General features: G+C 37.1%; 1 protein-coding gene across 7 annotated transcripts in view; it reads right to left on the bottom strand.

The window, feature by feature from the left end:
- The window catches only part of myo3a (myosin IIIA), a 72340-nt gene that overhangs the window by 17101 nt on the left and 30123 nt on the right, over window positions 1–25116 (bottom strand). For 4 of the 7 annotated variants that reach the window (XM_016673276.1, XM_016673280.1, XM_016673281.1 and 1 more), the window contains exons 7-25: window positions 21048–21193; window positions 18600–18665; window positions 18354–18509; window positions 17146–17187; window positions 16569–16665; window positions 15217–15333; window positions 14443–14547; window positions 12713–12796; window positions 11555–11757; window positions 9644–9742; window positions 9427–9541; window positions 7994–8120; window positions 7459–7669; window positions 6325–6472; window positions 3858–4011; window positions 3586–3674; window positions 2844–2973; window positions 1156–1238; window positions 916–957 (exon numbers count right to left, since the gene is read on the bottom strand). In XM_016673276.1, the coding sequence (XP_016528762.1) occupies window positions 916–957; window positions 1156–1238; window positions 2844–2973; window positions 3586–3674; window positions 3858–4011; window positions 6325–6472; window positions 7459–7669; window positions 7994–8120; window positions 9427–9541; window positions 9644–9742; window positions 11555–11757; window positions 12713–12796; window positions 14443–14547; window positions 15217–15333; window positions 16569–16665; window positions 17146–17187; window positions 18354–18509; window positions 18600–18665; window positions 21048–21193 (2214 nt within the window). The remainder of the gene's footprint in view (window positions 1–915; window positions 958–1155; window positions 1239–2843; window positions 2974–3585; window positions 3675–3857; window positions 4012–6324; window positions 6473–7458; window positions 7670–7993; window positions 8121–9426; window positions 9542–9643; window positions 9743–11554; window positions 11758–12712; window positions 12797–14442; window positions 14548–15216; window positions 15334–16568; window positions 16666–17145; window positions 17188–18353; window positions 18510–18599; window positions 18666–21047; window positions 21194–25116) is intronic. The other 3 variants (XM_016673278.1, XM_016673279.1, XM_016673282.1) reach the window with 3 other exon arrangements.

The following is a 25116-nucleotide window of genomic DNA, read 5'->3' as shown; positions in this document are numbered from 1 at the left end:
GTAGTTGGATGTATAACGACCTCCCAGTATCAGGTCTGTGTTGCTCCGCGGTAAAACAGACCCTGTTCTGCAGGTTCAGTTCTGCTGTTTAATCGTCTCTTTGTTTCCTGTTAAGAGCCGAGATGCGATGAGCTCTGATGAGCCTTTCAGCCTCTAATTTATGCAAATGAATGGAAATAAATGCAAGAACTCGTCGAACACAGAGCATTTAGCTTCTGTCAAAGCTTTGAGGTTAGCGGGTCGCCTCCAGGCTCACATGTACCAAACGGGGCGGCTACAATCTAAACCAAATCACACAAGCAAATACCATAATTAAGTTGCCAGGAGGGGTTTTATTTAGCAGACACTAAAAGATGGCAGCAGAGTGGGTTAGTGAATGTTTGGACTGAAAAATGGAGATTAAAATAAACTTTCCATCCTGATGATTAATATTTTTAGGATCATTTTTGTTTACAGAGACTTCACCATCCATCTAAGCCGTTCCATTGTAGCATTATCGCCACGTGGTTGTTATTTAGAGGACTAAGAATAAAGGGAGCAGAATATAAATGCATGCCACACTTTCCAGATTTCAATTAAAAAAACTTTAAAACTATGTTTTTCCATTTCAACATCATGCACAACTTTCTGTTTTGCCATCAATTAAAATCCAAATGTAAATGACTGAAAAGGCGGATATGGGTGTATGAATACTTTTGGATGGAAGTATAGTTTTGAAAATGAACCGTAATTGTTAAAGAAACATAAAACATCAGATTTTAATCCACAAAATGCCACATTTTTCTATCAAACAAGCATCTCAGTGGTAAGGAAGCTCTAACATGTGAAATCTGGAGCTACTGGTTTTGTTTTGGGGATCTAAGAGGAGGAAAGGTTTACGTAAGGGAGTAATTCATAAATAAATATGGTGATTACCTCGCTAATAGAAAAAGAGCTGTACAAGGTTAGCATCCCCATCTTTTCCAAAACAAATGCAAAGAGAAAAGAGGAAGGAAATAAATAAAACAAGGAGTAACCAAAGCTGAAACAGAAAACTCTGCAGTAACACAAGAGATTGAACTTTAAGTCACAGAGGAATTAAGTCAGAATAAATAAATTGAAAGTGCGTTTGAAGGAGATGATGTAATGATGATAATGCAGATAAGTACGCTGTACCTTAGCCAAGGTGACAGTTCGCGTGGGCGTCCGCGGGCCTCTCAGTGTGTTTACGCCTTTACCCTTAGTGTGGGCAAGGTTACCTGTGAAATACACAGCACATCAAAGAATAAACGGTTTCCCTGCAGAAATTCTCCACAGTATTGTCCTCGAATTAGTAAATATAACAGCGCTTTTCACAGAAAAAAAGAACATTTCATATTTACAGTTTATTATTATCATTATGTTTTACAAACGGTTGTTGAAACACCATGAAATAACCATAAATCCTCTCTTTCTTCATCAAGTTGTGCAAACTTTTATTTCATCCATTTTATATTAAATTATATTGCTGGTCTAACAAATCAGAGTTTCCCCTGAGAGTTTTTCACAATATAAGATAAGATTAGAGCAGGACTGGGCATTAAATCGATAACAATATATATCATGATATGATCAATATCAATAGATAATACGTCTGATGGTATGTTCAGTAAGTTCACTGAATTCCAATCCAGAGCTGCACAGCATTCTGGGAGATGTAGGCAGTGGAGAGACTTTAGCCTCTCATGGTTAGCTAAAAACCGTTGGTGGAATCAACTAACTCACTCACTCTTTGGTTACCTAGCAATTCGCTCACTCATTGGTTACCTAGCAATTCGCTCACTCATTGGTTACCTAGCAACTCACTCACTCTTTGGTTACCTAGCAATTCGCTCACTCATTGGTTACCTAGCAACTCACTCACTCTTTGGTTACCTAGCAACAAGGTAGAGAGTAACTTACGCAGCAGAAGTTTTAGATTTTGCCACTGTGCTTCATAACTGTTAAAAAATAAAGTAAAAACTGTGGATAAAACGGGGAAGGTTACACTACCAATTCGGCAGTATTTGAGATATTTAAAACAAAAAAAACAATCGATAATTATCAATATAAGCAGATGTCAAACCATTATTTTGTGATGCGTTTTCGAACCATATCATCCAGATTACAGTAAAAGAGCAACTGTGTTGGCTGCTGCATCTCCCTGCCTGTCCGTGACATGTGACCTGCTAAGGTCTTAATCTTTAAAGCTTTAAAAAAACATTTTGATGTTGAAGCACAACTTTTCCTTTAAGTTTTGTCCTCACACAGTTAAATGTCACTGCCATTTCAAGACAAATGATCAACAAGTCATATCAAAACTGAGAGGAAACATGCAAATTTCTCCCTCACCATGTAAAGGAAATGTCCAATAAATAATATATTGTCTACAGATTTTTTATTAGACTGCTAATAACACAACAATACTTATTCACATAGAACAAAGAACGTAAACATCGGTACAATTTTTCAAATCTCAAATGTTGTCAACACTCAAAACAGCATTTCTTCCACCATTTTGGAAACAAATGGTTTTATATTCTGTTAAAAAGGTTCAGCTTTTATTAAAACCCAGAATAACTGTTGATTAGCTCAGTGATAAAACTCTCCGTCTGCTTGATATAAAAGCTGTGAGGTTTTCATTGAGGCGATTAGGAGATTAGTGTCGGCAGCCTAAACTTACCTTCCTAAACCTCACAACAAACATCTTGCAAAAAATGAAGAAAAGCCTTTTTGTGTGTACGAAGTTATTGTTTCTTGCTGAAAATGTACACTATGATATCATTAGGAGATTGTTTACTACAGAAAGTTTTAATTAACTTGCCCAAATCTGCATTTTGTTTTACCCGTTTTGGTGAGAGGATGTGTGACCAGTTTGCGGATCAGCTCGTTCTCCGATGACCTCAGCAGGAGGATAATGTCTGCAGGGAGTGTCTCTCTGTTCTTGGCCAAGAAGCCAGCAGCGTTGTAAATCACCTTAAAGTCCACAAAGATTAAAAACATTAGAAAGAAGCCCCTCTGGAAAAGTTTAAGCAGTGCACTTTGGAAGTTAAAGGTGACCTGTTATGCGAAATTAAAATTTGTGCTTAAGCACTAAAAAACCCCACCAAGTTGTGTTTTTGGCAATAAGTTAATGTTGTTTTAGTGTTTGGAAAATGAGCCATTTCAAAAGGTTACATAAGACAGGAACTACGCTGTTGCTTAGCAACCCCAGCTAGGCTCAGCCCTGTTACCTAGCAACCCAAGAAGAGTTCCAGCAAGTTTGGTCAACTGCTTTTACTGCTGTGTTTACTGTTTCATTGTTGCCTTACCATTCAGAAACTGCTTTTTGCTTTTCAAAGATGTACAGTTGTATAACTGAGCATCTATTTGGAGCCATTTTCACATGCGAGTGTAAACGTTGAGCTGGGGGGCGATGGGCCAACTGCAGTTTATTTGGATTTAAAGTGACAAGACCAAACTAAAATCTCCTTATCTAAGAAGGATTTTGTACAAGAAATGTAATGAACATGTTTTGTGCGGCACAAAGAGTTATGCTAACCTGTTTAAAGAAGCATGAGTAGGTCATCTTTAATAAAAGGGACTTACCTTCCCAGCATAGTGATGAATACCAAAGCCAAGATCCACCCTTTTAGGCCTCCAGAAGCTCTTTGTTTTCAGATTATCTTCAAATTTCTCTAAAATACCAAACAGTACATCAGTTAGCAAATTACAAAACTGGTCAGGTTGTCATCAGTCTAATATAATGTTACAATTTTAAAAAAATCATGTGAACAACCAAACCGGCTTCTTTTGAAAGCAAAACTGAACAAAACGGATGCATGTAAAAGCTTTGGGTCCACAGTAAAACATGGACTGACCTACGAGTGTCTGGTCTGTGGCCTGTGGGAAGCGGCTCTCCTCGTCCAGCAGGGAGAGCAGCCCCATGGGTTTCTGCAGAAACAGGTCGAGGAGGGGCCGGTTGTCCTCGTACTCGATCATCCGGGCGTCGACCTCTTCGTTCAGATACTCGTCCTGATCAGGAGAGAAGAACTTTTTACTAAAACTGGAAAACTTTTGTGCTTCCCGGTGTGTAAATATTGTATTTTCATTCAGTAAAGTTTGTGAGTTTATTTATTTTTTCCATTTTTAAATGTTTGTTTGCATCTTATTTGTTTTGACCAACCTGCAAATACCCTGTAATTACATGTTGGTTGATAAAAAACATTAGGATGTTGTAGGTAACCTGTTAATGCTTTGTAAGTAGCAGAGAAATACCACTGGTATTATGAAGCCAAAACTGTACAAAAATATAAACAATTTGCATTTTAGATGGAAAACCTTCTTTGTATGTAAATATGTTCAACCCAAAACTCTTCAAGTGTCATAGTTTTGGTTAATCTGATTCAAATTCTGTAAAATTCTCCTATTATGCACATTTTTCTATCCGGTTATTGACTGGTTAATTGAAAAACTAGTGAAAATATCAGTTGAGTGAAGCAGAAAGGGCTTATTTAAGTATATATTTAGCTGCAGATTGTATAACACAAGTGGTTAGACAAAAAAACATCAGCAGAATGAGTCATTTTTAAAAATCTGATTACTCGATTAATCGTCAGAATAATCAATTATTAAAATAACCACTAGCTGCAGCCCTAGATCTTTGAAAGTAAAAGTGCATTTTTAATCTAATTTGTTGTTCCCTATCTAAATAAAACTGATGTGAGGCAAAGCAGCCACTGTTTCGGTTACTCTTATCGCATCAGGCTGACTCAGAGCTGTGATGACTCAGCAAAATATTACAAGAGACTTCAATGGAGAAAGAGACAAAATGGGAACAAACAACCTTAAACCAATCTGCTTGTAGCACCATAAACCAGCACTGTTACATAAACAATGGATGTCAGGAAAAAACATGACGAAACAAACAAATTTAGATGCTAAATATATGTTAAAGGAAATATAAGGTGATAAAGCAAATGCATATGAACCTGTAATACACTAACAGTACTTTGGGCACTAAGGACATGCTTATTAATCTCAGTAATGAACATTTCAGATATGCTCTCAGTGTACATTCAGTTAGCAGAAGAACAATGTATTTCTGGGCCCGGTTCCAACAATCCCCAAGAGTGAATTTAAGTCCAACATTAAGTGTCTCCAGCTCCTAATTGACCCTCATTTGGGATGATTTATTGCCCCGCTCTGCGGGAAGGTCCAAATCGTTTAACATTAGCAAACCATTCTGTGACCCCCTCAAGGCAAAGCCTCCCGTGAGACAACACAAAGGGAGAATTGTGAAGCTCATTCTGCCATAAATAAAGACAGCAGCAGACATTATTGAAAGCTTTTAAAGGGGACCTCTTGCGTTTTGGTACTTTGCTCTGTAAAGCTTCTAAAAACAGACCAAGCACTTAAAAAAACACCCGTCAAGCCATTTTTTGACAATAAATTCACGTTTCTTGGTGTTTTGGAAAATCAGCCGTTTCAAAAACCTCCAGAATATAACGTCACAAATCAGCAGGCACTGCCCGCTACCTAGCAACCACAGAGGAACTCTGCCTGCTACCTAGCAACCACAGCAAAACTCTGCCCGTCACCCAGCAACCACAGCAGAACTCTGCCCGTTACCTAGCAACCACAGCAGAACTCTGCCTGCTACCCAGCAACCCCAGCGGAGCTCCACACTGCAAAAACACAAAATCTTGCCCATTTTATTTTTTTTGTCTAGTTTCTATTTCAAATATCTTAGTAAACTTCAAATAAGACGAAACTAACTTAAAAGAAACATTTTTAGAAAGATATAGGAGCTAGTTTTAAGTCAATCGTTCTTTAAAATTGATTACAAAGTACTAGTCCCACTAGCAGATTATTTCACGTATAAAAATACTTTTTTTCCATTGGTGTATGTAAAATAATCTGCCATCAAAATTAAAGAATTATTGCAATTTCTTCTTATAAAGTTGCTGTTAAGTTAGATTTGCCTTATTTCAAGGCTACTAAAATATCTCCACTGGAAACCAGACTAAAAATACAGTCCCGCACGTTTTATCAGCTGAGTTTACCACTGCATGCGCTGTACAATGGCTGCTGTAAAAGACAAATGTCATTTGCTGCATTTTTGTTGAATGATTTTGTGCAAACAAAAAAAATGTAATGAACATGTTTTGTGTTTCCCCTACACCTATTCTAATCTGTTCAAGGAAGCATAATGGGTTATTTTTAAATCTCTAGCAGACAAAAGACATGTTAGTGGGGTTTAGATGAAATGATGGTGAAAGCTGCTTTTATTCAGAAGGATTAAATTAATCTGACCTGACAGGACGTGTTGATCATGTGCAACTCTACCTGTTCCCAAGCGAATATGTGCTGGTTGAAGTAAAACTGGATCTGCTCGTTGGCGAGGTTGATGCAGAGCTGCTCGAAAGAGTTCTTCTTGAAGTTCTCAAAGCCAAAGATATCCAGGATGCCAATGTTCAGACCCTTATCATCCTCTCTGGAGGTGATAAGAACGACAAAGGAAGACATAAACATAAAAAAGCAGGAAGTGAACTACAACACAGGCAAACAGTAACACTTTATTTGAAGGGGTGTGCATAAGACTGAGATAACACCTATCATAAACATGAAGGAGTCTTCATCAATGTTTATGACTGTTGTCACGAAGCGTAATTTGGTAAACAATGACACTTTTAATGCAAGGTTGCAATAAATGTGTCAATCAGTCATAAACATTCATGAAAACTCTTTCATGTTTACGACATGTGTCGTGTCAGTCTTATTCACACCCCTTCAAATAAAGTGTTACCACCAAAACAAATGTGTGTGTTTAGCGCCAAAGGGAAAAACAGCTGGCGGTGTTTTCCGACAACGAAAGAGAAATCCTACAACCCTAAAAATCTGACACCTCTTCATTCTGTTCACATTTTGTAAAGAAGGAAGTTGCATCCTGATTTTCATGTTGTTTCCTTCAGTGGTTCTTGCTGCAGCGCCACCACAGGCGAGGAGGGGAACAGGTTTTTCAATTAGTTTGGCTTGTTTAACAAGTGCAGTGTGAAGGTGAACTGTAGCAGCTGAAAATGGAACAAATGTTGCATTTTTACTCCCAAATGAACCAAATCTACTGGTGGAAACACCTTAAAGCTGGAGTGTTCAAACATTTTGCCCCGCAGGTCAAAACTGGCAGATTTGAACTACTCTGGTGGTGGGTGGGGACAAAATTCATTAAACAAAAATGCAAACTTTAATTTATTGAGTTTTAAGTTTAAATCTCTATATTATAAAAAATCCCAAAACATAAAAAGGGCTTTCAAAAGAAAAACAGACAATTTCTGTTTCTTTTCTGTTTTGTTGACCAAATTTTTAACCTTCTTGACTCATGGTCAGGGAACAAACAACATCCTTTGAAGAGCCACAAGCGGCCCGCGGCCCACACTTTGGACACCTCTGCTCTGAAGCATAATGTTCTGCTCCTGGTCTCACCCCGGCTGACTGTCGGGCCGCAGCAGCGCGTTGATGCGGTTCACGATCCAGCTGAAGAGCCGGGCGTACAGCGCCTTCCCCATGGCGTCCCTCACCTCCACCGCCTTCTCCACCGTGTTGGGCCGGACGATGGTCTCACCCCGCGCCACCACGCAGTGGGAGGTCAGGGCTTCCTGCAGCTCGTCCGACCGAATGCGCAGCAGGGACGCCACTGCCACGAAACACAAGATAACGGGCTGATAAAAGCTAAACTGGAGTAATGGAATGATGAAAAATATTTCAGATTAACAGAAACAACCAAGCTGGAACGTGTGTTTATATTTGGAGACGATTACCCAAACCACACAGGGCAAAATCTAATTACTGTAATACATGTTTGCTAATAATTTTCAGTGAATTGCACATCTCTGCTGATGTATAATTTATTTCCCAATAACAGAGTGCTATTTTTACCCACGCTCTCTGCAGAGTTAATGCAGGAAGGCAGCAGAGGGAGGAGGGACGGAGAGCAGAACAAATTCTCTCGATCGCTCACCGTTCTCCAGGACCGAAATGTTGGTGATGTTGCTCTTGTCGGTTTGATGCTCTGAGGCGACTGCAGAAAACTCAATGTCACCAGAGTTAAGGATGGCCGCCAGGATGCTGTAAACACTGCCCAGCTCCTGCAGGAATGACAGATAAACAGCTGCTGGAGAAGATTAAAACAGCTCCCATTTTTTAAACATACTTCTCCTTCAAGAATCCAAACTCTCTGGTAATAATTCATCGGCTTCCTGAAGGATCTTCAAAGGCTTATTTAGACTCTGACTGCCTGTCATCAATATTTGTGACTGTTATATAGACAAAAAGAAAATCACTGTGTGATAAATCACCACAAAGTAGGAAATAATTCTGAAAGTGACCTATTTTTTTTTTTTTTACAAATTAAAATCTGAAAAGTGTGGCTTTTACTTGTATTCACCCCATATTTTTATAATCAGATTCTGCTAATTTTCCTCATCCTCTGCGTTCAGCTCAAAGTTTTCAACTCTAACCAGGATCCCTGTTTCTGCTGAAGAAATCCATCTCCACAGCATGATGCTGCCACCAAAATGTTTCACTGGAGGCCTATAAAATCTATGTCTCAGATCGATTGAAGTGAACTTTGGTGTGGTTGGAATCCATATGTGATCGGAGGCCGCTCCAAAAACAGGAAATGGACTATAACAGAAGGAATTCTGGGTAAATTCAACCAAAACAAACAAGCTTAGTCTAGAACTAGCTGGAGAAATAGCTAGCGGACTTTCTAAAATCTGACGCTTCTCCATTTTTGTTTACATTTAATGAAGAAGAAAGTTGAGTTCTTGACACAAAAACCATGACACATGGTTTTTGTGTCATTTCCTTCAGTAGTTTTGGTGCAGTGCCCCCACAGGCGAGGAGGGGAACAGATTTCCAAATTAATTTGGTTTGTTTGACGCAGTGCGGTGTGAAAAAGAACCACAGAAGCTTAAAATGTAACAAATATTGAAATTTTGCTCCCCAATCGAACCGGGAAAATTAAAATCCAAAGAAAAGTATTTGAGAAAGAACGTTTAAGTTGGGAAAAACAACCTCATAAATATGTTTTACACTATTTAATCCCTGAAATAGAGGATTTATTACACACTCTGAGATGCGTGATGTGCTTTAGCTCCAGCTCCACAGAGTGATTACAGGATAAGTGATATTGACGTGCCGATCCCAGGAGAGGTTGGTGCTTTGAGCCTCATTAGCCGTTTCAATGACGACGCCTTGCTGTAGCTCTGTGCTACATCACAGACAATGTTAACCCTTTTTAATAATCATGTGCCCCTTTTCAGAAAAATCCCCTCCAAGTGAAGACGTCTGCATTTAGTTTGATAATATTCCATGTAATAACTTGCGGTGCAGTCTTGAGGAGGGGCGACTCGCTGCTCTGTGCCTGGTTTCCACTGCAGCAGTTCATACCTCCAGGGTGAATCCAATGACTTTGAAACACTGCTCCACTGCATCAAACTGCTCTTTGTAGAGGGCGTTGCTCACTATGTCAGGGCCTAATTTCAAGTTCTCGGTGTAAAGATACCTGCAGGACAAGGAGGAAACACAAAGGTGACGGCTGGACTCTGAAGAAGCACAAAGTAAACATAGTTGGAAGTAAATAAGAGGGTTGAGGGATGAAACCTACTTAGGTATCTTGCTGTCAGACAGCTTGTAGTGGGCTAGTTTCTTCTTGTCAGCCAGACCAGAATAAATGTAGTAGAAAATGTGGAAGTTCTTCTCACCTCTGCGGAAAACACAAAGACATAGAAGAGCATCTAAAACTGCACAGTTTTCTCTGATTTGTTGGCATAACGCTGTGAATTACAAAAGCTGGGTTTGAAGCTCAGATCCCCACAATTAGAAAATAACAGGTTGGCTAGTTGCAATATTTTGGTGGATATAAAACGTGTTTGCACCCCTTTTAGAATAATATAAGCTACACTCTTCTCATTAATATTTAAAGGGGACTGATTGTGAAAAATTTACATCTTGCTTGTTTTTGTTCTTCCACTTTGGTTTCAACTGCTTCTAAAAACAAACCAAGCATTTAGAAAAACACCCAGCCATTTTTTGGCAATAAGATAATATTTTTTGGTGTCTGGAAAATGAGCCGTTTCAAAAACCTACCAATTACCTGTTACCTAGCAACCACAGCCAAGCCCACCTCCGTTACCTAGCAAACCGAGATGAGCTCCAGCACGTTTGGTCAGCTGGTTTTGAATGTAAGTGCTGTACAATGGCTGCTGGAAAAGACAAGTATTTTGTTGTTGAATTGCCATCCAGAAACCTCTTGCTGCATTCTAGTTTGTTGTGCAGGAGGCTCAACTTCTGCTTTTCAAAGAGGTATGGCTATATAATTGTGGATCTGTTTGCAGCCATTTTCACGTGAGTGAATATACAATGAGTTGGGGGCGTGGCCAGCAGCAGCTTATATGGATTTAAAGTCACAAGACACCCTAAAGTAGCTCATTATGAAAGGAGCTCAAAATAATTTATGTCTAAATTATGTTAAAATTATTCCAAATTAATTAATTGAGATTTTTTTTTGCCTTACTCTTCTCTTTATTCAAATATTTTTTAACTTATTTACCAGCAAAAACAAAACAGCACAGCAGACATTAGCATAAAAGAAATCTGAGTTAATAAGATTTCTTAACTTATTCACTCAATCTGAGTTAATAAGTGCCAAACACCGTTAAGCTGGACATGATGATGCTGTGCTGATGGCAAAACAGTATATGGTTTAAATTATTTACTTTTATTTTTTTCTCCTAAATAAATCTAGCTTCAATTAGTCAATTTGGTTGTCAATTTAATTAGTTTTTCTTCAATCTGAACTAACTTAGATCAACTCTGATAAAACAAAGCAAATTAAAAAAACAATTGTAATTCTTGTAGAGATCAGAGCTGCATTTCAAACACGACTTGTGCCTGAAAATAACAAAATTTGACTCATAAAACAAAGATTTCACTGATTACAAGTTAAGAAGTGGAGATTAACTTTGTTTTTTTTTAAACTGATGTTGATCAAAGGCGTCCATTGGACACAAAAAGCAATAAATTCCCGACTTTTTGATCTTTCTTGCATCATAAACTGTGTTTTAAAGAATCTGCAGCCTAACATGGATCCCATCTTGTTCGGTTTCTCTCCAATAATAAGCTCCAGAAGAAGAAGCGGCACACTTTGTTTCCTGCCAAATCAGCCCACTCTGACTCCTGTGTCTGTCTTCTAATGAAATACTTGAGTCTGTCTTTGAAGTTCAGCTGGCTAGAAAACAATCTTTGATCAAACAAGAAATGGGCCTTCCTCTGCACTTGACCCCAGACACCTGATAAGAGGAAAAGACGGAGCGGCTGGAGTGCAGGCCGCAGGGAAATGTCACCGGCTTCAAATGGGTGAGTAAAGGTGAAAGGAAAGAAAGAGACAGTCCATTACACACTGAACCCGACCGCTGAGTGGAAACACAACCTTTGTGGTGCTGTTTTCTCATTGGGTGATTTAAATTTGTATGAATGTCAGTGCGGATGAATTTCAGGAAGACAGGAAGGAACTTACATCGCCTGGTGGATGACCCTGGATTTCTCCAGCAGGTACTCGGATATCTGTGCTCCGATCACCGTTCCGCCGCTGGTGAACTTCATCTCCAAGTATTTCCCGAAGCGGCTGGAGTTGTCGTTGATGACGGTGCAGGCGTTTCCGAAAGCCTCCACCAGACTGTTGACCAGCAGGATTTTCTCCTGGAGTGTCCGGTTGTTGGCCTGAACGAAACATTATTCCAGGTCAGAATGAAGGAAAACGACAGAAAACGACAAAACAAGTTGCTTGGCACAAAAAGAATGGAAGATAGAGACAAAAGTTTGTAAATAAAAAAATTCATCATAATAAACTCAAACTGCCAGAATTAATCATTTTGGAAATTACACACAAAATCTTACCAAGTTTTTTTTTTTTTGTCTAGTTTCTCGTGCAAATATCTCTTTTGGTGCAAAACTTCCCAAAATGTAACGCCACAAATCAGCAGGCACTGCCCTGTTTCCTAGCAACCCCAATGAAGACCAACCCGTTACCTAGCAATTCCAGCGGAACTCTGCCCCGTCACCTAGCAACGGGGAGCTCAAAGCAGAATGCAAGAACACAAAATTTTTACAAAGTATTTTTAGTCTAATTTTCAGTGCAAATATCTTTGAACGAAGACAAAACTAACTTACAAAAAACTTTTCAATATAAGAGCTTGCTTTAAGTCAATAATTCCTTAATATTGATTAAAAAAAGAACTGGTTCCACGAGCATAAAAAAATATCTTCTTATAAATTAAAAAATCTGCTATCAAAACCACTTTCTCATCAATATTAAGGAATTATTGACCTAAAACAAGATCATATATTTTGCCGTAAAGTTTTGGGTAAGTTAGTTTTGTCTTATTTTAAATGTACTTGAAACATGGTAAGATTTTCTGTTTTTGCAGTGCAAATGGTGAAAAACTATTTATAAAGCACTTAAATAGAAAGAATAAATCAAACAGTGGTTATCAAAGGAAATTCACTTACAACTATTATTACGCTATCAAAGCAGTAATATGGAATCCATTAAGATCAATGGATCACATTTGTTGAAGTAATAATTTATCAATAAATATTCTGTTTTTAATTGTGTGACTTTAAAGAAAACAGAATAGAGAGAATAAAAAATATGATGATTTATTGATTTACTCACTTTCCCGAGAATGGTCAGCTGCTGCACCAGCAGATGCGCGCTTTCCGTCTTCCCTGCTCCACTTTCCCCACTGATCACAATGCACTGCACACAGGAAGTCACAAAAACCAAGACTAAATGACTTAAAATTCAATAATACTACAAATTACTGATTGACTATTCAGCAAAAATCAAATTGGTTAGAGGTGTAGAATCCCAACAATAACATCAGAATTAATAAAGTTGCCAAATACTTATTATGCTAATTGAAATAATTGTAAAGCATGGTAACTAGCATTAGCAGAAAAATAAGTTTGAGTGTATTGAGACAGTCTATAAATTAATTTGAGTGCTTGGTTGATATAATACTTTTTACTTGTTTGTACTTTACACACTTTAATCATGAACTACAATAAAAATGCTATTTCTTTTTCAAGGGTAAAAAGTTTAATGGTATATTAAAGGGCCATTGTAGATTAAAAAAATATTGCAGATTAAAAAAATATTGCAGTAAAGATTATGGTAAACTTCTTCCAAAAAAATTAATCTCAAAAATAGAAGTTGAAAGTTTGCCATAAAAAATATGGACATTTCCAATTTTTTTGTTTTGTTTTTTCTTTTCTGGAAAATTTCTGAAATATTTGATTGGAAATTAATCTTTTTTTTTCTGTTTACAGTGGCTCTAATACGCTGTCATAAAAACCAACCATCCAAACCAACCTGGTATCAAAAACTCACTACAGTAGATCTCTGCCTATTCGCGGATTTTTCTGTGGAACGTAACTACAAATTATTCACGGAAAAATCATCTACTCTAAAATATTTGACAGAAAATGCAGTCTGGGAAGCTGAAACAGGTAGGAGCAATGCTAGCTAACATGCTATTAGCTAGCATGTTGCTAGCTAACATGCTACTAGCATGTTAGCTAGCAAAGCAGCCAATCCAGGAGAGGCATTTATTTTCCCTGGTGCTGACTGCCTGAACCTCCAAGAGGAAAAATAAGGAAGACCGTGGATGTTAGCTTCTGTAGTAGCAACAAAATGGCTTCCACTCTGCATATTAAGTTATATTTGACTATTAAATCAGGCAGTTTAAAGCAATTTTAAAGGAGGACTGGAGTATTTGCTGATTTCTGTTATGCATTAGAAAGCATTAGAAACTGCAAAGAATGATGTTTTGCTTTTTAGGACCTTTTAGCCTACCTCATCCTGATTTCTTGATTCTACAGGTCAGGCAGCATTGGTATTACTAGTTAAAATAAACCACAAAAAAGCGGCTTAGCACAGAAAAACCACAACTAAACTAAATAAACAACTATATTTTCATGTAATTCCAAGTTGATTGCGTTTTTTTTCCTTGAAAAAGTAAAACCACCGCTTTGAAATCTGCTTTTTATATTCATTCAGCTGATATTTGTCTGATAATAAATGTAGTTTGATGAACTGAATCATTTAGCGACAAAAAAAGCAAAATCAGACAAAATCCTGAAGCCTGTTTGTCAGATTAATAAAAGTAATTTTGAAAATAATAACTTTTAACCACGTATAGTCCATATTTCAGTTTTTAATGATCTGATGTAATATTTTAATCTTAAATGTTATTGACTCCAAGTGGAAAATCATCATAATTTACAGAAATAAAGCCTGGAAGACATCCATCTGTTTGTAATTAGTTAAAGATCCTCAAATAAACAGGGTTTGTAATATTTTAATTTATTAAAAGGGTTTTTATGTCCCAAAAAGTAATTTACCTGATCGGTGTTGTATGAGACCATCGACTGGTAAGCAATGTCCGCCACCGCAAAGATGTGAGGAGGGTTTGCTGTGCGCTTGGCGCCAATATACATCTTAGTTTGCTACAAAGAAATAAAGTAAAAATATATAAAATTAAACACGATATTCACATGGAGGTGGAAGGTAAACATTAAACATGATGAGTAAATCAGGGGTGTCCAAAATTGTTGTCATGTGGGCCAAAAAGTTTATATTTATAAAAATAATAACGAAAAATTAAAGCAAATAAAGTAGCCAGATATTTCTATTTTTTGTAGGAAACAGATGTTATTCATCATAAGCCCAAAACTTAAATAAGATTTTGCACAGTTTTCAATTTTCCTTAGTCTCAGATAAACAAATGTATTCTGAGTTATAAAAACTGGATTTTTAAAAATGTTTGCTATATTTAGCTGGGTGTAATAAATTAAATGTAAAGCTGATTTGGGTGCAATAAAAGTCTCTGGTTCTTCTTATTAAAAAAACAAATTATGTGTTTTGTATTATTTTCTATTGCAAGAAGCTTTATTAGTAACAATTTCACCCTGATTTAAAATAAAAAAATAATACATTTGTAACATTCTTGATCTGCAGTTGGGGGCCAGAAAAAATTCAGCCCAGGGTCACAAATACCCTAATGGACACCCCTGGCAAACATCACAAGAGGAAAAGTAGAAATTTAAAAAGAGTTTTTAAAAACAAAAAATGCTCAGAAAGAATAAATAAAATGAATGTAATGGCTCTCCACTGACCTGAGGAGAGTAAATCTCCATTTTATGGAACGGATTGACAGCGATCAGGATGTCACCAACATACGTGTAAATCTGGTCTCTGGTGTAGCGGATCTGCAGATGCTCTGTGACCGTATTCTGACCCAAAAACACCCAAAAACAACAAAAAAATTTTACTTCTTCCTCAGTGTTCATCTGGGTGTTAGCATGAAATATTTCCCATAATCCCCAGCAAGTGGAAGCTGCTGCTGTGTCAGCGTTTTATTTTCATAAAGTGGTGATCAATACTGATGTCGAAACACTTCCAGGTTCATCTGCAACAGCTGAGCTTCTGAGTTTGATGGATGGAGGAAAATATCCGCTGGCAACCGAGGCTGATTGCATCATTTGGGACGTCAACGCAGCAACCAGATTTGATGAATTACTCAGCAACAACAACAAAACAAAAAAACAATAATATTGGCATAACTACAAATAGTTTATGTAACATAAATCTGCATTTTACAGTTTCTGAGAGAAAAGTAGTTTCACAGCAGCCTTAGAGGTTTGAGTCGAGTTTGTTTATTCAGGAGAGGAACAGAAATCTCACAAGAACGCAACAGGATTAGGACACTGAAAAAAAATATTCTGACTTTAACGAGCAATTAAAAAAAAGTCTTCAATTCAACATATTCTTACAGAAAGTTAGTTTTGATTCCTCCCAGATACTTTTCTGTATTAAAGACTCCAGCAGAAGCAGAACCTTAGCCTGGGATTAAATGCATACTTCTGAGATCAAAGATGAGATTATATCTTTAATCTCATTATAATAATCTATGAGATTACAGTCAGAACTTTGTGATTGAAGGGAGAATTATGAGATTAAAGTAAGAATTATGAGATTAAAGTAAGAATTTTGATGTTGAAGTCACAATTCTGAGGTTAAAGAAAAATTAAGATTAACGAAAAATTCTGAGATTAAAACCAGAAATTTGGGATTGAAATCAGAATTATTAGATTACATCCAGAACTCTGAGAATAAAGCAAGAATTTTGAGATTAAACCCAAAATGTTGATGTTAAAGTCAAAATTCTGAAATTAAGAACTGAATTTTGAGATTCAACTTTTGAAATTGGAGTCAGAATTGTGAAATTAAAATGAGAATTTTGGGATTAAAGTCAGAATTTTGAGATTAAAGATAAGATTTTGAGATTAAAGTTGGAATTTTGAGATTAAAATGTTAAAATTCTGAGGAAAAAAGTGATTTTTAGAGGCTCTAATTCTGTTAGAGACGACCTACATCAGTCCAATAGATCAGTGACTCTCTCACCTGTTTCATGAAAGTCGTTAAATGTTTTGTGTACAGTTGAATAATCCCATGTTTTGTTTCTCACCTCGTCCAGAACCTCTAGGGTGGCGAGGTCGTCCATCTCGTCTGTGTCGGCTTGCGTCTTCATGTGGCTTCCTTTCTTTGTGTGAATACGTTCATGCCTAGAATAAAATTCACATCAAATAAAATAAAAATTTTACTGGGAATCGTACAAAGATGCCACTTTTCATACATTGTAAATCAATAAAACCATATGAGCTTCAGAATATATATAAAAAAAAGATTTAAATCAAAATTTGAGAGAAGATTGAAAATAAGGTTTCATCTTCCTTCTCTTCAAATTTATACTCTATTATGTTTCACATAAAACCCCAACAGAATAAAAACTTTTTCAAGGCGCTGCATGTTAAAATGCTGATTATTTAAGAATTTTTATTAATATATTAAAGCTAATCTGTTTTTGCTCTGTCTACAGACTAGAAACTATAGAAAATAGACTCAATTTCTACAATAAAAGAGACTATATAAACAATCTACATCTGAAAATTAACTGATCTGATTAATATAAAAACACAGTCACACCTAATTGAACCATGAAGCTCCTACTGTGGCTTGCAGGAGGCCACAAATACATCCATTACCTGTCATTACTGTCTGTACTTCTGTCTGTCTTTCCATGATGGCTTAAATGAAAGAAACAGGATTAACATTTCATGATCATACAGGAATAAACCGACGTGTTGCATCACCACTGATGCAGCTGCAGGATGGAGGTGATGTTTGTTTGGGGGCGACAGGGCTTGTAAAACATCCAGAAAGGAGGTTAATTTGGATTATGCAGCCTGCAAAGGCTAAGCTGCAGAGCGCCACTTAAAACTGACTGGCATAAAGGGGGAGGTTATTCTTTCTCACAGGGCTTACAGGAAATACAAGGCATTTTAGGGTGGAAATATGGGATGCAGGGACAGGAACACAAGAAAATACGGAAAAAGATTAGGGCCACTGAAAAAATAAAAAAGAGAATTCTGACTTTTTTCACAAAATCAGAATTGTTTAAATTGTTTATGGAAACCAAATCTTAAAACCTCAAAAGCTTTTTTAAAAGCTCAAAAAGATAAAAACTCCTCCTTTTGAGAACTCAGAAAATTTTTAGAAAAACTCTGATATTTCTGATTTCAAAAAGTCAAATATTCTTGAGAAAAATTTTCACTTTCAGAACTCTGAAATTTCCTTGTTTTTTCTAGAAAAATTCTGAAATTAATTTCAAAATTTGTGAGTTTTTAAGATGTAAATTTACTCCCTTTTTTCTATCATCAATGGGCCTTTGACGCCAGCGTACAAACACCTTAGAGTGTTTGGTTATTTATTTGACTTTTGACAAAGATTTACAAAGAATATTGAGGAAAAAGTTAGAATATTTAGAAACAAGTCAAAATTCTGAGTAAAAATTCTGAATTTTGAGGAAAAGAAATCAGAATTCCGAGGGAAAAACCCCCAGAATTTTTAGAAATATGTCAAAATTTTGAGATTAAGTGTTAAAATAAAAATTCTGAAATTGTAGAAAGAAAGTCAGTATTCTGAGTAAAAATTCTGAATTTTGAGAAGAATTCAGAATTTTAAGGAGAATGTCAGAATTTTGAGATTAAATACAGTGTCCAAGTAAAAATTCACAAATTTGAGAAAGAAAGTCTGAATTCTGAGTAAAAATTCAGAATTTTGAGGAAGAAAATATTTGAATTATTCAAAAAAAATAAAATAAAATAAAATGTGAATTTAGTTTTTTTAATTTATTTACCATTTGTTGGTGGCCCTAATCCTTTTCTGTACACTTTCCTTATGGGTACAATACCTTGTTTTTTCAATCAATCCAATTTGCTGATTGAGGTCAATGAGTTCAATCAGTTGCTTCTGCAGGATTTTCTCCCTGCCGACAGTCTGCTTGATGAACACATGCTGCAGCAGGTCCAACACGTTGGGCCTCAGCTCAAAGTCCTTTATCAGACATCTGCGACGCAGGAGAACAAAGGCAGAGCATCATATTCCCAGTAAACACCTCGGTCCCGACAGAAGCAGAGAGACTTCCAGCCCCACTCACTTGCAGATAAAGTCATTAAAGTCGTCTGACCAGAGCTCGGTTTGGTGGAGTGTAGGCGGAGGGTTTCTGTTGAAGGAAGAAATGGAAAAGATGAGCAGAAAGATAAGATGGGATTAACACGGGAGGAGAACAAAGGAAGCCAGAGGAATGATGGAGAGAAATCTCAACACTGGAACAATTTGTCACTGAGAACATCAAGGACTGTTTTCTTTTTTTAGGTGAACCAAAGCAAAAGTGTTTGGGTGGCAGAGATAAGGCTAATTTATTATATAAAAACATTTTTTTTTTCCAGTGCTGATTTCCATAAAAGCCTCTACTGGAGAAAAAACCCCCGTTAAATAGACAGACTGAGCACTTCTGCTTAAAAAGACTGCACAGCAGTCAAATGACTCGCTATAATTCCTCCTTCTGCTTTAAGTACCTTTTTACAAGGGGGTTTCTGGCACATGGGGGAGAAGTCAGTGCTGCCTGCTAATGCAGCCGGCTTTACTAACAGCAGCAATAAATTGCTCTAATGAGCGGACATACATCTCCTGTTTATCACACAAAACAGCAAATATGGATGGCAGATGCATCCAGCGTTTATCTGGACTGTGTTCAGCGAATGTAGGGACTATTAAAGAGTGTTTTGTTATCCAGAAGACAAACAGAGTGGCTTATAGAAATGACTCCAGATATGTCTTACGAAATAAGATAATTATTGATTATTGAAATATCTGAAATACTACCAAAATCTCGGTGTGACCATTTCTGTTTTATCCACAGATTTCACTACATACCGCTGTTTTTTATTTTTAAGAAGTTTTGGAAAATGGTGGAGGAACCTTAAACTGCTGCTGCGCCAGTTACTCTACAGGTCGTTGCTAGGTAACCAAAGAGTGAGTGAGTTAGTTGACTCCAACAATCTTTCGTAGCTGGTTCTGAGAGGTTGAGCAGATAAAGTCTTTCCTCTGCCTACATCTCCCAGAATGCTGTGCTGTTGTGCATGGCTAAAGTAGTGCTGGGCGGAAGATTCTCCAAAACAGTGTTTTCTTCAATGCAGTTTACCATTTCCTCTCATTAATGATCTTTTTAAATGGATGCTGAAGTTTAACGGAAATGTAGTCAGAAAAAAAACAAGATGGATATAAAATAAAACATAAACAAACAATGTTTTGTTGTGGTTTTGTAGAGGAGAAAATAATAGTTAGCACCCATGAAGTCGGCTAGCACATTCAGGTACATGGATGCACCAAAAACTACGATTTTTAAAAACTCTTCTAAAATAATTTTTACAAAAATTTGTTTCAAATTGAACATAAATCTAAAAAAATAAGGGTTGAAAGAGATAATAATTAAGATTTGCAACATGGGTATGAGGAAGCTGACCTCAGTGATCTTATACTTGTGTTATTGAAATAAAATCAGACAGTGGTTCAGTTAAAGCCCGCAGCATCTCTCTTTCTAAGTCTGCCTGCCGAATGAACCAGCAGCTGTGAAAGGAGGGAGGTAAGGAGTGCGAACAATGAGCCTGGAGCTCTGGCTGCAGCAGTCGCACAGATTCAGAGAGGCTCGTGTGACGGCTCCGGTGGAGCACGACCCCCATGGCAAACACTTCTTCACTGGGACCGTGTGTGTGTGTGTGTGCGTGTGCGTGTGTGTGTGTGTGTGTGTGTGTCAGATCAGTGACAGACAGAGCAGATAGAGTGACATTGAGGGTAAATGTTTATGCCAGTCTCACACCAAATTCATTGGTGATAAACAATTAGTTTTCACCTTCAGAATAAATAAAAGCAATGAAAACATTTCTCCAATGACTGAATGGAATGAGAGCTCGGAAGATCGATATTTTATCTCATATTATGACACAGTTAACTACCTAGTGAACAACATGGAGGAGCTTCACCTGAAATCTATGGACGCTTACAGTCAATGTTTAAACGTCTTTGTAATGGACGTACAGTTTCTTCATGTGAATAAGAAGGTTCTGGTGACTGGCAGTTAACGGACACGTAGGCTACATACCAGCTTGAAGATAAAAGCTACATTAGCCAAGCTAACTTTGCTAGCTCAACAATAAGTACTACAGTAAATATCACTGATATGTATCTTAGTATCAAAAGAGGTGGGTAGAGTTCTCAAAAATAGTGATTTGGTGATAGTAGTAATGTACTTATATTCTTTATCAGTTAGTTAAGCACAAGAAGTGAGCTAGTTCTAAGCTTGTAGCGTGCTCACTGTTGTCATAGCAACTCCATAGCAACCGCCTGCCAAGGTCGCTGTCAGTTACAAAGTTTACGGAAGTGTGACATCACATGAGAACTACGTGTTCCTATTGGCCACACTTTAGAGAGTAATATTTGAATTGGATTTCACTTCTTTCTTTTTTTTATTCAAACTAACATAAATTTTTGACTTTTTTTTACTTTTCAATCAGCTTGCTGGTAATATTTATTTATGGAGGCTCACCTGGGTATTTTAAAAAGGGCTCTCATCGGGTGGAGGTCAGACAGAGGGGGGTCTCCATCTCCCAGCTCTATAGCTGTGATGCCCAGAGACCAGACATCACAGCGAGCGTCGTAGGTCGAGTCCAGCTGCTGTTCACAGGCTATCACCTGTAGAGCAAGAGCAAGGGGCAGAACTGTATAAAATAAGTATAAAATAGAGTCTACCTCCTTTATAAAGCCACTGTTGCACTGTTTCTTATCCTGCCACTTATCTTGGTGTATTTAAAGGGGGATTATAATGCAAAATTCACATTTTGTACTTTCATTTTTGTACTTCCATTTGGGTTTTTACTGCTTCTAAAAACAGTCCAAGCACTTGAAAAAAATACACCCGGTCGTTTTTTGGCAATAACTTCATGTTTTTTGGTGTCTGGAAAATGAACAGTTTCAAAAACCTATGGATTGTTACATCACAATCACCAGGCAGTGCACTGTTACTTAGCAACACCAGCGAAGCCCAGTCTGTTACCTAGCAACCCAACGTGCCTGTAAAATTCACACTACTGTCCCTTTAAGAAAGGCATGTGGCTGTTTCTTTTAGACAATGCCCAAATATTATACAAGGTGTTACAGTTTCACTGTTACAGCATTTCTCATTAACAAAAGAACATGTTTAGATTTTGATTATATTTAAATAAAAAAAAAAAATTCACAGGAGGTAGAAAGATCTGCTGCAAAACAACATTTAAACATCTCCATAAAAAGATAATATAACATGAAGCTCTGGATTTTTGGACACAGTGTATAAAATAGGATGACTTAAACTTTTGTACAGTTCTGTGTCTTGCAGTGAAATATATTTTCATCAAACATCAGGGGTCATAAACAAAAAAAGACTGATGCTGCTCAAAAGCAACTACTTAACATCATGTTCTCAGCGAAGTGAACACACACAGAGCCACACACTCCTCCAGTCAATCATATTTGGCCTTGGGGTAACATGGTACCCAATCAAAAACATGAATCATCCGAGCGGGAGGCATGCGGACACACACACACACACACGCACGCACACACACACACGTGCACACACTGCTATTATTGCAAAATGCCTGACATCAATACAATTTGTGTTCTCTGTTCTCATCGGGTTTGAACCTATGTACACAGATGACATGAGCAAAGAAATCATTGCTATCTTACCAGGGAGACTCACAAGTACTAATTTATCAAATTTCCTCCCAGAATTTGTAAAAAAAACCAACAACAAAGTCAATTTCCAAGTTCATCAACTAGCAAAGAGAAACATTAGGTTTTAAATGTAAAAAAAAGTAAAAAAAATCTGACCAAATATATGAAACTTACCCTGAAACTAAATCAGTAAAACCTTCTTCAGACCTGAATAAGTCAGTAAAGTATTGTTTGATGTCAGACGGAGCAACAAGCAAGGCTCTTTCTCAGGATTTTGTCTGTAAACATGCAAAGTGAATTAAAATCCTTGGATCCAGTCTTGTTGCGTCACACCACTTGTGGTCCAATGCCTGGTTTGCACTGCATGCAAACCGTATGTAAAATGTTCCTTTGATTTGAGAGTTTCAGGCAACAGTATCCAAACAGACAAAGGTTTAAATACGTTAGTTACAAAATGTGGCTGGGAAGTTTAATTCTACCCAGCAGAGGTTGCAAATTTCTCTTTCATTGTAGTTTTGGGGTTAATTGTGGTTACGGTTGGTTATTTGTCGCCTCTATCTTTGTGGTTTAGAGGTGTTGTGAATTCAGTCCAACAAAATTTAAATAAAAGATTTACTTAAAGGTGGATCTTCTGTTTCTGAAGCCCTAGACTCTTTGTATCTTTCGGAAATGTTGTGGGCACAGAGATCACCAGTAATTATGTTCAAAAATATTATCAAAAGAGGAATAACAGATAAAGTAACCTAAATGAATTCTATAAAACAATGATTTTAAGTGAGATTTGAAGCTAATTTCCTTCTTGCTTCCTGTGAAAAGTGAATAGTACTTTGAGCGTCTAATTTTTAACAATATTCAGGTGAATGAATGAATAATACACAGCTTAAATTCTCTCACTCGCCTAATGTTTCATCACCCTGTTTACTACTACTCGTAGAAATTGTGGAGTTCTCATTACTTTAGATCACATGTGTCAAACTCAAGGCCCGCGGGCCACATGTGGCCCGCCATGTCATTTTATGTGCACCCCCTTCCTCCCCACCATTTTATAGGCCGATGATTGACTTAAAATAGGTTTTAAGCACGAATTGACTACAAACTACATCTCCCACAATGCATTCCGATTGTTACCAGCCAACATTACGGCTTCTCGCCACTAGAGAGCAGCAGAGTCACCTCAAGCTGCTTATTGATTTTCCCAGCGAATAAAACTGAGACATCGACAAGCTAACATCAAAACGTCCAAGAAAAGAAAAATCGATTTACAAGTAAGACTGTGAATGAAGATGTGTGTGAGTTGGTGTCAGCAGCGGCAGGTGGCGCTAGACTTTTTTTGTTATCCGTTATCTTGACCGACAACATTAAAAAATCGGTCATGTACTATTTTTATCCGTGAAATTACAATCATATTAACATCGGCTATTTAGTCGCATTTTATGCTGTTTAATTAATATTCACCGTGAATCCAGATCCCATCACAAATTAAGCAGATAAATGTATCTACATCTAAGCGACTTCACGTTTCTAAGTCTTCAGTGGCGGAGCCTCGTCCGCAGTGGTTGAGCAGCGGACTGCGCAAGTTACAGACTAATTAACTTTTGCATCGTCATTTATTTCCTTATTTCCTCCAGATAAACTACCGGCTCCTCAAATGGATTAACACAACGTTGCATTCTCTTTAGTTTTCTCTGNAGCAGCAGAGTCACCTCAAGCTGCTTATTGATTTTCCCAGCGAATAAAACTGAGACATCGACAAGCTAACATCAAAACGTCCAAGAAAAGAAAAAACGATTTACAAGTAAGACTGTGAATGAAGATGTGTGTGAGTTGGTGTCAGGGCGGCAGGTCGCGCTAAACTTTTTTTGTTATCCAGTTATCTTGACCAACAGCATAAAATAATTGGTCATGTACTATTTTTATCCATGAAATTACAATCATATTAACATTGGCTATTTAGTTGCATTTTATGCTGTTTAATTAATATTCACTGTGAATCCAGATCCCATCACTAATTAAGCAGATAAATGTATCCACATCTAAGTGACTTCATGTTATTTTTGAACCCTTATTTATTTTGAAGTGTTGATTTTATTTTTGAACCCTTATTTATTTTTGAAGTGTTGATTGTCTGAAAGACCTTACACATGAATTGCCCCATACAGGGTTTGAACCGATGACCTCAAGATTACCAGCACGGTGCTCTAACCTGCTGAGCTAACTCACCTACCTTACAAACTGTTGAGTTTCCATGGATTTAAGAATAACTTACATGATCTTACCACAATGGCGATTTGATAAAAGTGCTTATATTCTAATGTTTTTCAAGACAACATACATAATATTTTATTTTCCAGAGATTTTGTATTTTGAAGTGTTGATATTATTTTTGAACCATTTTTAATTTTCAAATGTTGATTGTATTTCAGAGATATTTTTTTATTTAATGTCTTAATTTTATTTTTGAACCATTTTTTATTTGTATGTATTGATTTTATTTTTTAGCCATTTAACCAATTCTCTGTAGAACCATTTGTCTCTGCTAATGACATATTTAATACATTTCTTTGATCCCAGGCTTAGTTTATGGACTGTAATGTGAAATTAGGCACAAGTATAAGTCTGACAGTTTGTTCAAGTTACTGCGCTCTCTGAGAGGATCTGTGGTTTAAGTATTTGACATTGTTCCATGACCATCGTTGACATCAGTCTCTAACAAAATGTGGATCATCTACCAGGAACACTGCAAAGAGCCTGAGTTTCTGTAGTGTAGTGGTTATCACGTTTGCTTTACACGCAAAAGGTCTGTGGTTCGAAACCAGACAAAAACAGATTTTGCATCTTCTATTCATCACAGGAGTTTACTAAAGGTCAACAAGGGTTCTGTGGTGTCATGGTCTGTACTC

This window comes from Poecilia formosa, unplaced genomic scaffold (genome assembly GCF_000485575.1).
Source record: "Poecilia formosa unplaced genomic scaffold, Poecilia_formosa-5.1.2 Scaffold72, whole genome shotgun sequence".
Taxonomy (NCBI): Eukaryota; Metazoa; Chordata; class Actinopteri; order Cyprinodontiformes; family Poeciliidae; genus Poecilia; species Poecilia formosa.
The sequence above is the reverse complement of the archived record's forward strand: the minus strand, read 5'-3'. Positions and strand labels throughout refer to the sequence as shown.